Source organism: Saccharomyces paradoxus, chromosome VII (assembly GCF_002079055.1).
Source record: "Saccharomyces paradoxus chromosome VII, complete sequence".
Taxonomy (NCBI): domain Eukaryota; kingdom Fungi; phylum Ascomycota; class Saccharomycetes; order Saccharomycetales; family Saccharomycetaceae; genus Saccharomyces; species Saccharomyces paradoxus.
The window spans coordinates 580,166-594,472 of record NC_047493.1 but is presented as its reverse complement, the minus strand read 5'-3'; the positions used below and the strand labels follow the sequence as shown (position 1 = coordinate 594,472).

Below are 14,307 nucleotides of genomic sequence, written 5' to 3'. Positions count from 1 at the left end.
TGCTGCTAAAAAAATACTCATTTCTATCCTACTTGTATTTTTATTATATAAAGCTAAGCGTGCGTAAAAGTATTGGCTTTTCTTAGTAATACTACCTTCTGATGTGAACATTCACTAAAGTAGCACTGTCTGTGGAATGATTGTTAGAACTTTTCCCGATTAACAACTTATATTCCAAGTCTTGGCATTCCAGCTGTAAGTTTTCCAACTTATGATTCAATTGTTCAATTTCTTGGTTGAAATTTTCTTGTTCCATGAATAGGCTCTTTTTCCAGTCTCGAAACTTTGAAATTTCTCTATTGGACAGTTCGTTGAATTTCTTTTTGGCCTCTAATTGTCTAGTTATAAATTCAGGATCCCATTCTGTAGCCACTTTATCCATGATGGTTTTATTGATTATTTCATAGCACTTGTAATTTTTCAACTTGTTTTCCTCGAGTTCATCGAAATTCATTTCTTCTTCCAGGAACTTCTTCTGTTCTTCGGTTAAATCAACACTTTTTGTTGTTAAACAATCTCTGGCCTTTAATAACCTGGTTCTTAACATTTCAGATCTACATTTTTCATAGTATTCTTCCGTGCTTTCTACAAGGTCGATTAAATGCCAATCAAAAAGCGTCTTTTGCAAGATTTTAAAGTCACAATACTTTTCATTTTCAATGTCAACAGCGCCCCATTTGTATTGTCTTCCCTTAACTCTTTCACCTTTTTCATTGAAAATATACTCGTTAGATGCGATTATACTGAAGGGATACTTTTGAAAAATATCTTGCGTTGCATTTAAAACATCATTGCCGAAGAAGAAACATACAGGGATATCTTGTACTCTTATTATTTCTCTGATTTCCATTTTGAAATTTTTCAGTTCCTCTTTAGTTAGTGAATCTGCTTTGGCAATAACTGGAATTAAATTCACTCTCTTTGCTAATTTTTTCATCGTTACGACGTCTAAAGCATCAATCCCCTTATTAGTAGGCTTTAGGAAGTACAAACAACAATGAACTCTATCATCGACCATTTTTGCCCTATCAGGTTGTTCCTCTTGGAAAATGTACGATCTTATTTCTTCATCAATATAATTAACCATTGTTCTCCATGTGAATGCGTTATCCATATTGTTGCCAAATCCAGGCGTATCAATGACGTTGAAATTGAGGTGTGTTCCATCCCCTTCTACAACACTTTTATAACGAACAATAGGTTTGTTTTCTTTAATATTATCATCAATTAAAGAAGTAGAGAATAAGGAATTGATGAACGTTGTTTTACCCAGTCCACTTTGACCCGCAACCATCAGCGTAAAGTGAATTCCATTTTTGGCATTTAACAACTCCCGTTGACGTGGTAAGTTTCTGATACCGATGTCTTGGCCGTGCGAATTCGAGCTAATTTCTTCTGCATTCTTGTTGTCCAATAGTGGAATATCCCTGCTCCTGTATTTACCGTTAACAAAAGATGATGATCTCTGTCTTCTGTGTTTCAGCTCAGGGCTTGTTGCATGATAGGAATCGACGTTCTGGCCTTGGGAACTTTGTCTACGTATTTTTACTTCCTCAGCAAATTCAGAGATTATCTTGGGAAACTCGACAGGGCAATCTGTTGACAACCGGCTCCCTTTTGATTTCATAATAAAGGTTCAACGATGCAAAAAAAAATTTGCAAACTTTATTATTTATTTGTTTATTTTGTTAATTGATCTTTCTCCTTCCACTACTAACAATGAAAAGGAAAACAGAGGATATATAAATCTAAAGAGAAACACTGGTCCGCAGCTCCTGATATCCTTATTATGTAATGGAATCCCTCGTTTAAATGTAGAACAGAAATTCAAATTGATATTTTAATAATAGAACGAATCCATACACTTATAGTAACTAAAATAAAAAGAACGCCAGTCATTGACGTCTCTTTTGTGTCGTTTTAATAAGTCACTACATACGAAAAACTGAGTCACTATGTATGGGAAGGAAGCGGCATAGAAAGCGGCATGGCAAGCTAATGGGCGATTGATTTACATGTCCCATTTATATTACAGACAAAAAATTAAATGATTGTCATCAATGAGGTAAGAAACGACCTAGATATAATGTAGCATCGATAAAATCTTTGTACTGTATGGTTGCAATACCTTCTTGATTAGTATCGAATTTCCTGAATAACTTCGTTAATCTCATTAGCCAAACTAATGCTTCTACGAACTTATCAAACTTCAGCTCTTTGCCTGTCCCATTCCTGTTTATGAACTCAGCATACTGGTCAAACGTTTTCTCGCTTACTTCAAAGGGTATTAGATATCCTAGTTCTTGAAGTGAATTGTGAAATTCGCTGACAGAGATGGTAAGTGACCCGTTGATATCATTGTCTACATAAACTTTCCTCCAACTTTTCACTCTTTTGTATAAGGCGATAAACTCTGTCTGGTTCACAGTGCCAAACCTGGAAGCGCCAAATAAATTTATTAGGGCATCTACTGATGATATACAAAAATGGGAGTTATCATCATTTTGTAGCAAGTTCTGTAGCTCCTCTGCTGTCAGTCGGTTTTTGCCCTTTACATCATGATTATGAAATAGCTGAATGGCCACTTGCATGTCTCGTACCTCTTCTCTATTATCAAACGGAGCAGGCGCAACCTTCTTTAAGAGTTGTGCAGGAACTGATTGGTTGTGCATTAGGGGAGGAGGGGAGGAGACTATGCGTTGAGAGGATGAATTCAAATTGTTATAATGACTCGGTGTTGGAGGTATAGGCCTGCCTGTCGGTTTCTGTGCTATAGCATTATATCTAGGATCGACTGGTGTTTTTGTATGTCTTGGAGAATAGCTTTGGGGAGAGCCGTAAGGGTGGTGTCCATTTTCCACTCTGTTCTTGGTATATTGATTTTGTAAAGGAATTGGGGCTGAATGAACTCTAGTGTTGGGAGTTTGTGTTTGAGTAACTTTTGTTTGTTGCTGTCGTTGTTTCTCTTTCTCGAATTCACGTCTAGTTTCTTCCATGGCCTCTTTGGGTGTAGCATAGCGTACGAAGTCATCGCCAGCAGCGTATTTGAGCTTCTTTGCACACATCGTCTAATGGCGTATGTTTATAGTTATTTGTATGCGGTCTACGGTAGGCATATCAAGTGAAATAGCTATTGCCATCGCTTTGTATTCGTGCGGTTTTTTTATTCGGATAGTTTCTAAATAAAAAATCGCCAAGACCCTGAGCCAGAGGAGCTGAAAACAGCAGTTGCTGAAAATGAGAGAGTACGTATACAATATGCGTCGTTTTGTTCTTTCGAGCGTGGTAGATGAATGTCAACGATAAGATTATATAGAGTTAGATGCAAGGTATGGAAAGCATGACATGTGCGGTGTGTATCGGCGAGTGTTTGCCGTGACCTGTTTTGTTTCACTTCTATTGAAAAATATCTTCCAATGGATCAGAAGACTTTTGAAAGTAACACTGACAGTACACTGTAGCTGTCCTTGCAAATGTGTTAAACTAACTGTTCATTCGCCCAATTCGAAGATGCCATTTTCGTATTTACTTCTCAGAAAAAAACACGCTTGAAAAAGAAAAATTGTGAGGAAAAAGAAAAGGGCTTAGGAGGTCTTCTATTCGATGATCATCAGAGGACAAATGAGAAAACAGAAACTCCAACTAACTAGTAACTCCAGAACATATAAGTTAGCGTTTTAAATGGTTGATGAAATAGATGCATAGAATGTCTTCGATAGTGATTTCATTGGCTCATTTCTGTGACAAGCATGGCCCAAGGATCATATCAGTTACACAATCCGCAGAAAAGGGAACATTGGGTGAAGAATTACTAGTGCCTGATTATCCAACAGAATCATATTGCGAATCATGTCTTTTACAGTTTCCCGAAGAGTCGACTAGATCGATGCGATGCTTCATCGAAGACGTCCCGTTTATAACTACCCAGTATTCTTCTATACGTTACCAATTGTTAAATTCTATCATTAAAAGAGCTTTTTCTGAGGAGACGATGATTTATGATAACATGCCCTTTATATTTTTTGATGATCTTAGAGGATTGAATTTAGTGATAGGCTTTAAACTGTATGATGAAAACGCTAGAGGTAATGAAAGAAGGTATTGTTTTATTTTGACAGTAGATTCCAGAAGCCACGATGATTCTATGAAAATGTTGAGTGAACACTGGAACTTTATCATCGGTGGATTTGATAAAATAATTGCTTATATCAAAAATATTCACAAAAGCGAATTCTTGGGAAAAAATCAAACAGTGGAAAACAATCTGGAAACATTGAATAATAACGCTTTCATTGGCTCATACTTACGTGCAAATAAATCTAAAATTGGCCGCAACTTGGTGTCTCTGACGGAGGATAAATTTCTCTTCGTGCGAATACACAAATGGAATTCATTTTTATTGCATACCGTAATGAAAGAAGATAAATGATCCTGATTTGAATAAACCGAGATGAATGACGGGAAAACAATAACCGATTAAATTAAGGCATGGAAAATTGTTCCAACAATTTGCTAACTTCCGTTGTTTTTCCATCTCAATTAAGAATATTTATTGACCAATAAACACAGTGACGCAGAGTACTTTACTCTGAAGTTATTTTTCTGGGATGAATATAAAAAGTGGGCCGTAGTGAACCGTAATAGAGAAATGGTATGTTGGATCTGTAATTGTGTGCTTGAAAGACAAAAAAAATTTTTGACGTCTATAGTATGAATAACAAAAATATATATGGTATATGCATGAACATATATAGATACATGCGGTGATTTTAACATGATCATCATTTATTGAGTTCTCGTAATCTGAATGCAAGGTATTCAGCAGATGAATTTAAGCCAAAAGCTGAAGTAGTCGGAATATCTTCAATTTCATGTTCGTCATCTGTCTCTTCATTTTCATCTTCACTCTCTTCTGCCGTATCGCATTCTTTTCCATCGTTATCACCGCTGGCAATTGCGCTTAAATCCATAAAATTGGAAGAGTTATTCGAAGATGGGCTTAGATTTAAATCCATATCTAAATTCAAGCTCGCCGGAGGATTGAAAATACTAGCAATCATATCTTCACTGAAGTCATTGGGTGGTTCTATGATATCTTCTTCAATTTCTTCATAATCCAGTTTTCTTCTTTTGTTTTTACAGAACCATCTATTCAAAGGCACTCGTACCAAATCATTCCCGGAATCAATAACCCTTTCTGTGATTTTTATGCCGGGCCCTTTAAACCATATAATTTGTTCATTTGTGGCATTTGTATCATCGGTAACATTTGTACCGAGATTTTGAGCGTTTTTTAGACTTGATTTATTGAAACGTTCTGTTGATTGTATGGTTTTTATATTTTTTTGCACTGGGATAGGAACCACAAATGCACCCGGAGCTTCAATAACAATATGGTTGAAGTTGTACTTGGAAGTATGAGCAGTTAAGCTATTGATCATTGAGGATAGTGTAAAACTTTTAGATGCAGGCTTTTTGGGAGCTGTTGATGATAGCTGTGAGTTTTTTTTTGCATTATGGTATTTAGAACGGCTAGTCTGTTCTATTAAAGTAGGGGATTGAAATTTAGGAATGGAAGGATGCGATAATAAATTATGCGAGTTATCATTCATGTTTTCCATTTTCAAAAGATTGGAAGTCTGATTGAAATTCTGATGCAATAGTGGAGTATTTGATGAAGACCTAAAATTGGAGTTAGAAATTGATTTCGTCTGCTTTAAAGTGGCTAAACGTATCGTAGACGAACTGTTTACCTTTGGCATACTGCTTGTTGCTAAAGTATCAGTGATTATTGTACCAGTTTCGTAATCGATCTTGCCCTCTTCTGGTGGATCATTTGGTCTGATTATGTATCGTGGGCAGTCATCGGAGGTTGAATATTCTCCCAGATCATCTCTCTCTAATTTGGGGCCCAAATATACGGCGCCCACCAAGGGTGGGGCCGTTGGGGCTCCCTCCGTGGGTTCTGGAATTTTGTCATTTAAGGTAGCATTTGGCGGTAACAAATCTGCTATTGGAGAAGGATATTTAAAAAACTTTCTTCCATTAACAGGCACCGTCGCTTCATCTTGATCACGGAGTTCTTCTGGTAAGCAAGCTTTCCAAGTCCTTATTTTGTTAAAAACTTTATCACTTTCATTATAACGGAATTCACAAACAAATTGAGGACCATTGACTTTCGTGCTGGGATCCCCACGCTGAAATCTGGTGAAATGAATAACGTAACACTTTCCCTTAATGTCCTGAATAGGGTGATCTCTATATTGACCAGTTTTCATAACCTCATTCTTATAGAACAATCTATCAACCCGATGAACGGTTTGTTCTGGTCTAAAATACCAGCAAGCATTCAACCATTTATTTCCATCTGTGGTTGACCATAATCTGAAAATCTGACCAACAATAGGTTTATTGATGTCATTTGGATTGTGTAAAAGAACCCAATCACCTATCTGAAACTTCACATCATTAATTTCCACATCATCTAGAGGATACCTTAATTCACCTTCAGGTAAATAATCTTCGTCAGGTTTGGATAGTTCAATTCTTACTAATCTATTGAAGTTTTTCTCCAATAATTGAGCTCGTATTATATTGCTCTGGTCTTGAGAATAATAGAGCTTGAAATTCGTTAGCATTAATTGAAAATCTTCCTCAAAATTGTGGAAGTTTCTATATTTTCTGGACTTAACCTTTTTCCTAATATCCATCAGACAAATAGGATCTGTTATTACAGAGTAATAGGTTGGCTCCTCGTTTCTATCCGGCAATTTTTCAAAACAGAGCGTAAGCGTCTTATTATTTTGGTCGACCTCTCTTCTCATCATCTTCAAGATGTTTTTAATCCTTAGGACGTAGGGAAGATCAATGACTGGTGGCCTACCGCGTCTAACATGGGTTTTTGGATGCGTCGAGTTGATATTTGTATAGTTAACAGCTGGAGTGGGCGAAGCCAGCGGCTGCGGTGTTATGGAGGCAGAATGTGTTGGAAACGCTGGTGAGTTTTTTTGTTGTATCCTGTAGTCTTGGCTGGTTTGTTTCTTTTCAGTGATCGAACTATCCAGTTTTGCGAAAGCCATTTTCATCTCTGAATTTAAACCAGCTCTTTCATCATTCTCCTGTGTATTGGTGGGATCCGGGGATAAATTCGAAGGTTGTATCGCCTCCCCCAGTATTTCCGGAATTCGACCTAAAGACGGATATGTCACGTCTGGATAATATTTTCTTATGTTCAGCATGATTTTGCCCTTGATGAATGACTCAAGAATGGTAGCATATTTATAAATTATTGAATCTTTTGCATTGTAAGTCATTGCATTCCAAGGAATTTGCGCAAAATCGTTTACAAAATCTTGTGGTGATGTATAATGGGGCAATCGTTTCTTTAAAGTGTTTAAAGATACTGGATTCCTTATTATAATGTAGTAGTCTGGATATTCCTTTTTTGGTGGCAGTACATTGAATATTGGATATATTTCTATACCATTTTCATCCTTTAAATGGAAGACAGCATCGTATTGTGTCTTGAGCAGTTTCTGTAAAGGCCCATTATCTTGCTCCACCATGCTTGAAATGTAATTTTTTTATCTCTGTTTTGTAGCTAGGGCACTTACAGATTTTCCCTTCGCTATTACCACACTGTTCCGCCAACTCAGCTTAATTTCAGTTGTAACTCAATTGGGCCTTTGATTGATAAAAAAAAGCTTTTCCCGAGAAAATAATCACTCTAGACGGAAAGAGGGTAAGGGAACAATAAAAGCACTCTATAAAACGTTAAACACATCGTTTTATAGAGCGCTTATCTGTTTTTAGCATTGCTGATACTTCTACTTAATCGCAGTTTGGATTTATTTCATCAGCGATTTGTGATATTGCATTTTCTTGGCATCCCATTTTATTTTCGCGCATAGTAGATGTAAATTGAAAAAATGTAGAACAGAATAGCGTCTTTTAGACTATTAAAAACGGCAGGAACTATTATGAGGTTCTTTATCTATATACTTTGTATAAAAAAATGCAATTATAAGAATGTTCACGTGTGTATTTATAAGAATCGGATGAGATGGTAAGTGTATCACGTTTGACTACAGTGATTTTTCTTGTTCACTTTTGTAATGTTCTATTATATTCGTTTCAACAACACCATCTTCTTGCGTATCGACATCGCCAATAGTATTATCATAAACTTTGGCAATTTTGACCCTCCAGAATCCATCTTCACCAAGCACATCCTTGGAAACCAATTTGTAGTGGCCCCATTTTGGCAATAATTGGGCCCAAACAAGGTAGTAGATACCACCAATGGAGAAAATACCCCAGGCAATCACACAGTGGATCCAGTATGGCATGCTTGAATACACTGACTCGCCGTCTGAAGGTGGAACGTAAGGAGCAATAATCAGGTATAGGTTGGATAATGTGAAAAATCCTGTAACGAAAACACCGGCCTTAATTGGTGGGTTCCATTCAATTTTACCTTGTCTACGTTGCCAGTATATCCAAAGCAAACCAGCGCTGATCGCAAAATTGATGATGTTCATTGGATAGGAAATCAAGTTTTGAACCAACAAATATGCATCACCTGGAGGTGGGGCTAAAATGGTCACTGTACAGACAATAAAATGTTGAAATAAACCAACCATTGGGGAGTTGAATGGTTTAGAAGAGGCAAAGAAGTTAGAAAAGGGCAACACACCTTCACGCCCCAACTGTTGAATGATTCTACCTTGAGAAAAAATGACAGAAAGAACATTTCCTAAAGCACTTAGCCCAACCAATGCGGCTGCTGCTCTCTTGGCTTGACCACCGAACACAATATCAAAGAAGTCTGCAGCTAAAATCAATTTTGAAGAAATCAGCTTATCCTTTGGCACCACAGCGAAGTAAGCAATATTTACAAAAATGTAAACTATCGCCAAGAAAACCATCGATGTAGGACCAGCAATCTTCAAAGTTCTCACAGGGTTCTTAACTTCACCAAGTGCATAGTTAACATTGGAGTAACCAACAAATGACCAAATAACACTATATAAGGCGTTAACAATACCGTAAGCAGTGGCGGTTTCGGTACCTTCAAAAGCATTACGAAAGTTGTGAGATTGATAACCATCTTTGAGACCACCACCAAGTGCAACCCAACCGGTAATAGAGATGAAAATGACAATACCAACTTTGAAAATACCCAAAATATTTTGCAGGTATAGGCCAATCTTAACATTTAGAGAATTGATTAGAAATGCGAAGAACACGACAGCCACACCAATACCTCTTTGATTCCATTTAGTCACCTCAGTATCAGCTGCGGTTAAAAACATAATAGCCGTATTGATGGAATTACCAGCGGCCCAGCCTAGGAAGAAGATGTATGCAGCATACATACAAGTAATGAAGAATTTAGGTTTCCTGAAAATGGCCTCTAGATAGTTTTTTTCACCACCATTTTTCGGTATAGCTGTTCCGAATTCCATATATACATATAACCCAGAAATGGCAATGATGGCACCGACAGCCCACATAATTAATGCAAGCCCAACAGACCCACATAGTGTGTAAATTGTCGAGGAGACGGCGAAAACACCTGTACCAAGCATTCTATTACAGATAAGCCCGATACATGATAAAATACCTAATTGCTTTTCACCTTGGTCCAACTCTGTAGCAAACTGCTGGCCTGCCTCAAAATCAGAGGCATCATTGTCAGCGTCTACCGTTGAGTTACTCACTTCCTTTTTAGTTGTAGAAGAGGGAAACTGGTAGTTTTCCTTGTTGAAGACGTTCAACTGTGAGAGAAATGTTCTTCCTTCCGACATTGCTGCGTCTTTTCGTTTCCTTTTCCTTTATCCTTATTTTCTCTCTTCAGAAAGTGGAAGCCTAGTGTAAAATTAGGTTGTAATGAACAGGAGAAAGTCTGTATTAAACTCTTCTTATATATATAGATATATATTTTAACCTTTCATCGCTATATGAAAATAACGGGCTGACTCAAGGAATTTCCCGCTAAGTAGGGAGGAAACACACTTCGAATGCAAGACTGTGTTATGTGTTACTACTGTGCGCATTAACTGCGAAAGTAGAAATGCTTGAGTTAACTGTGGCAGTTTTCTTTATTGGATGCCACTCGTGTGGTGAACGGCAATTCCACAGTTTAAGTTTTCAATATTGGCGCCGTGCCATCCTCTGGCTGCGGGGCCGATCTGTGATACAAAACCCTGGCACGGCGCCGTTTCTTTTTTTTTTCTTTTTCTGTAAGAAGGCGGCGACAGCGACGCAAAAAAACTGTGGTGGCGGATGTAGCAGACTTTTATTACGGTCTTAAGTGACACTCCACATTCACTACTGCAGTAACGTGGCGGTACGGGCAAACATTGTATGCGGCTGGTTGACGTCTGCCAAGAGATGTGAAAATAAGGAAAATGCTCACTAATTATGTATGTATCGATAACTATTTGATGTTAAAAATAAATGTGGAGAAGTACAATAAACAGGGGAAAAAAAGATGGGGGGTAGCGGTAATTCTCCTGGGAGACAGTAAAAACAATTCAGAGCAATATAACTTGACGTTGTTAATATTTACACAGTTTGTACGAATACATCAGTTTCTTTTAGTTTATTCATCCTTCCAACCCAACTTTTCCAAATCTTTTAAAACTTTCTCTTCAGTTTGGATTTTTAAAATTTGCGTATCTTCTAATTTGTCACCGACGGCTTGTCTTTCTTTCAAGGTTTCGATAGCCCTCAATTTCTTCAATAATGATCTTATTTTCTTCTCCTCTGGAGAGGTTTCCTTATTGGGTGTTGGGGCATTTGTAGTGACAGGAGCAGATGGCGCTGGAGTAGAATCAGGTGATGTTTCGCTTGACTTCTTATTGGCTCTTCTTCTTCTGTTCTTAGTGTTGGCATCCTTGTTGGCAGTCATGCCTGGGACTAGCCCTGGAACGGTCTTTTTGCCTGCACCAGGAGGAACCCCTGGAACAATACGTCCACCGCCCGTTCTTCTTGCGTGGGGCGGTTTATAAGCGCCTCCAGTTTTGGCTTTAGATCCGTTTCCGTTGGAGCTTGCTTCTCTGCTTGGGTGTTGGCTTATGTACTCTTGAACACTAGAATGTATTTGCAATTCAGATTTACTGGATATTTTAGGATCAAGTGAAGATGTGTTCGAATCAGATAGCGGTTCCCAATTGTTAATGACATGGTCCTCGAAAAAATCTTCATCTTTGTTTTCCAAAGTTTTATAATTACATGGTGACCTCCAGTCCACTTTCAAAAGCTCCTTAAACTCTTTAACAAATACTAAAGAGCCCGATACATGCCATATTTTGACACCGTTATCCACTCTCAATCTTGGTGAAGTGGTAGCTGTCATGATAAATTCTCCGCCCGGCGACCATTTGCAAACAGAAGTGTTGGTAGCGTCAAACTTACTCACACATTTGAACTTGTCAAGACGATCCAGGATTTCCACGGAGCCCTGCAAATTACCAAACCCGGCGATAAGGATATAATGACCAGAAGGAGAGAAAAGCATAGTGTTTTTGGCTTGTTGAGGTAAGGAGTGGACGACATTACCTCTCAAATCAAAAAAGGAAATGGTTGCTGGCATATAACCAGCAATGACACCGAATTGCCTTGAAGTTGGCGACCAAGTAAAATCGTGGACAGGGCCAGTGGTTAAAGAAACACGTACGGAGTTACCACCTAAAGTGCCGTTCACACCTTGAAAAGAGAGTAAGTATAGTGTGTTTTCACCATAATATGATTTATTTGAGGAATCAAAATCAGTAATAGCTAAACATAAAATAGCATTGCCTAACGGATTCCACTTCAGCTGGCAGGAATCGGCTTTAAAGAAAGTTTTGGAGGCAATCTTCTTGGTAATTTCACCTTCAGAGAGGGCCCATATGGTTAATTGGGCCGGCTTACCACCCTTTTCTGGTGTGAAAGTACAAATTGTTGGATGTTCTGCTGGAGAGATTAGATAAGTGGTGAAATGTTGGGATGTTTCACTATCAGACAAGACAGCAAATGGCGATTGGAAGTCGAAATTTTCGGCATTGGCGGAGCTCAATTTAACAATCTTCAAGTCGTGTTTGAAAAGCCTTAGTGCGTAATTGTCTAATTTGGAAAATTGTAAAAACCAACCGCTTTGTGATTTGGCTTGGTATTCATAAGCAGGGACTATTTCTTCCGAAACACAGTCTTTCTTGAATGGTTTATTCAAGTACCAAACTTTAACGTTCTTGTGATTTGGGTCCTGTATAGACGCCCTCTCCCAAGTGCTCAAATAGTTACCTGCGGGAGAGAAATGCAGATCATACACATCAGCCAACTTCATTGTTAATAGAACATTATCTAAGCATGGACCTGTGAAGACTTTAACGTTCTCCTTCGTAGATAAAGCCAAAAATCTGCCACATGGCGATAAAACCGAAGAAATGACAGGGAAATCCTTGGCGTTTGTGTTGGATTGTTCAAAAGTAGGGTAGCTTTGGAAGAGCTCTATATCTTGAGATGTTTTTAGGAAAAACTGAGATGACATATTTCTTAACTGTTGTTGAACCTGATTGTCTATTGTAGTGCTATTTTTTTATCGAGATGCAATGGATAGTTTAAACACAACACGTCTCAATCAACACTAAACAAGGTTAAAATTCGGTAATCTATAGATTGTTTCTACCGTAAAATTTCCTCGCTATGTCTAGTTGTAATATATACAGCGAGAAAAGGGAACTATCACTGAATAACATACACTGGAAATAAATCGCTATGAAACTGAAATTTCATTGATGGACATGAAGAAAGTAGAAGTGAAAAAAAAGGAAGAAAAAGAAAGTGTCGAGGAATTTTCTGTGGTCGGGTAATAAATCCGTAAAATGTGACAGCGGCAAATTTTTTTCATAAATTTTGCTCACCTTACAAAATAAAGAATCTCAAGAAGCATTTTAATGCTCCAATGATAGATGATACTTGTTTATCTTTCAGGGGTTAACAGGCAGAACTGAGTTTTGGAAACCTATTGGAATCTTTTTTTGGAATTCTTTTTATACAAGCACTACAGAAAAGAAGTAAAAAGGAGAGCACAAAATGCAGTTTCTGAGTTTCTTACGGTCAAATGTTGAAGGAGTAAGTGTTCAGCAGAATAAAGAGATTTGATGAGATATATTTTTCGTACACTAAAAGGCATTATTATATATACCTTATGATGAGTCGAGCGCCTTACGTTAAGAAGGCGCGTAGTTACGGTTACGAAAAAAAAATGAAGAACATGCAATATAGAAAGCGCCCTTAAAAGGCCTGTAAAGAGGGATGACAGGCAAAGTCCACAAGTTGGAATCTTCTATGTAAGACAATACATCACGGCGAAGAAAAAATAGGCAGTTTACATTCCCAATAATAGGCGGGCAGGACTTATGTTTTCAAAGTGTGTTTCCAGATTCGGTATAATATCTCTCAAGGGAATATTTCCTCGATGGTATTCGAACTCTCAAAATGTCGCCAATTTGGGGCAAATAACTGATTATTTAGTCGACAAAGGTGTTCCGAATTTGCTACAAAAAATGTTCGAAGAGTCTGTGTTGGCGGATAATATCATTTTTAGGCTATTTCCAACTTCGCATCCATATATTCCAGTGTTGCATGGGAAATCAAAATACAAGGCTTCTTTGAATGCAATGCGAATGATAGTACGAAAGTTCATATTGGGCGAAGAATGTCGCTTGCATATAAGTTCAGTAAAGACCTTAACTTCGACATCACTTGACAGAGAAACCAAAAGTACTTCTCAAAATTATAATACTATAACTTGTAATGATAAACTGGTAATCAAATGGCAAAGTTGCGTACCAGAGGATCATTGCAAAATTTCCAAATTAGAGATTAATGACAGATTAAAGGAGAAGAAACGAGGGAATGGAGAAAATAGTGCATTGTCAATGAGATCGGTACCGGTCATAGACTACATTTTACACCCTACGGCCAATCATTTGAACCAAGGTGTGATTTCTGAATACATTGAGAATGCAGCGGAAAAGTCAGTAGGAAAAAGTTTCAGCACAAGTGAAGATTCTAAAGTAGATGAAAACAAGAAAACTGATGGCGATAGTAAAGGGAATAAAAAGAAAAGCTTGTCAAGGTTGATTAGAGGAACGTTTATATTTGAATTTAATGAAGAAAATTCTAAAATTCTGGTTCATACCATTGAAGACGTTGAATTAATCCATTACGAGAAGAAAATTGCCACTGGAGGTGCCTTTGCATGTTAATACAATATAATTCAACAATTATATAGCATCTTTATTTTGTAAATAATAA

At 37.6% G+C, this 14,307-nt stretch overlaps 7 protein-coding genes across 7 annotated transcripts; 2 read left to right on the top strand and 5 right to left on the bottom strand.

Moving 5' to 3' along the window:
• Window positions 1–91: 91 nt before the first annotated feature.
• SPR3 (septin SPR3) lies at window positions 92–1,627 on the bottom strand (the record flags this gene model as incomplete). The annotated part of the gene is made up of 1 exon (XM_033910515.1): window positions 92–1,627. One exon carries the CDS (start codon window positions 1,625–1,627, stop codon window positions 92–94), a length of 1,536 nt encoding a protein of 511 aa, XP_033766406.1.
• A 430-nt stretch (window positions 1,628–2,057) lies between these two features.
• On the bottom strand, window positions 2,058–3,065 carry PEF1 (Pef1p; the record flags this gene model as incomplete). Its single annotated transcript, XM_033910514.1, has 1 exon — window positions 2,058–3,065. One exon carries the CDS (start codon window positions 3,063–3,065, stop codon window positions 2,058–2,060), a length of 1,008 nt encoding a protein of 335 aa, XP_033766405.1.
• A 641-nt stretch (window positions 3,066–3,706) lies between these two features.
• Window positions 3,707–4,429, top strand: LST7 (Lst7p; the record flags this gene model as incomplete). Its single annotated transcript, XM_033910513.1, has 1 exon — window positions 3,707–4,429. The coding sequence occupies one exon, from the start codon at window positions 3,707–3,709 to the stop codon at window positions 4,427–4,429; it is 723 nt and encodes a 240-aa protein (XP_033766404.1).
• Window positions 4,430–4,781: 352 nt separating this feature from the next.
• Window positions 4,782–7,565, bottom strand: RSC1 (RSC subunit protein RSC1; the record flags this gene model as incomplete). Its single annotated transcript, XM_033910512.1, has 1 exon — window positions 4,782–7,565. The coding sequence occupies one exon, from the start codon at window positions 7,563–7,565 to the stop codon at window positions 4,782–4,784; it is 2,784 nt and encodes a 927-aa protein (XP_033766403.1).
• A 519-nt stretch (window positions 7,566–8,084) lies between these two features.
• Window positions 8,085–9,809, bottom strand: MUP1 (Mup1p; the record flags this gene model as incomplete). Its single annotated transcript, XM_033910511.1, has 1 exon — window positions 8,085–9,809. The coding sequence occupies one exon, from the start codon at window positions 9,807–9,809 to the stop codon at window positions 8,085–8,087; it is 1,725 nt and encodes a 574-aa protein (XP_033766402.1).
• A 797-nt stretch (window positions 9,810–10,606) lies between these two features.
• SPAR_G02790 (translation initiation factor 2A) lies at window positions 10,607–12,535 on the bottom strand (the record flags this gene model as incomplete). Its single annotated transcript, XM_033910510.1, has 1 exon — window positions 10,607–12,535. One exon carries the CDS (start codon window positions 12,533–12,535, stop codon window positions 10,607–10,609), a length of 1,929 nt encoding a protein of 642 aa, XP_033766401.1.
• An 871-nt stretch (window positions 12,536–13,406) lies between these two features.
• MCO32 (Mco32p) lies at window positions 13,407–14,258 on the top strand (the record flags this gene model as incomplete). The annotated part of the gene is made up of 1 exon (XM_033910509.1): window positions 13,407–14,258. One exon carries the CDS (start codon window positions 13,407–13,409, stop codon window positions 14,256–14,258), a length of 852 nt encoding a protein of 283 aa, XP_033766400.1.
• Between the last annotated feature and the right edge of the window lie 49 nt (window positions 14,259–14,307).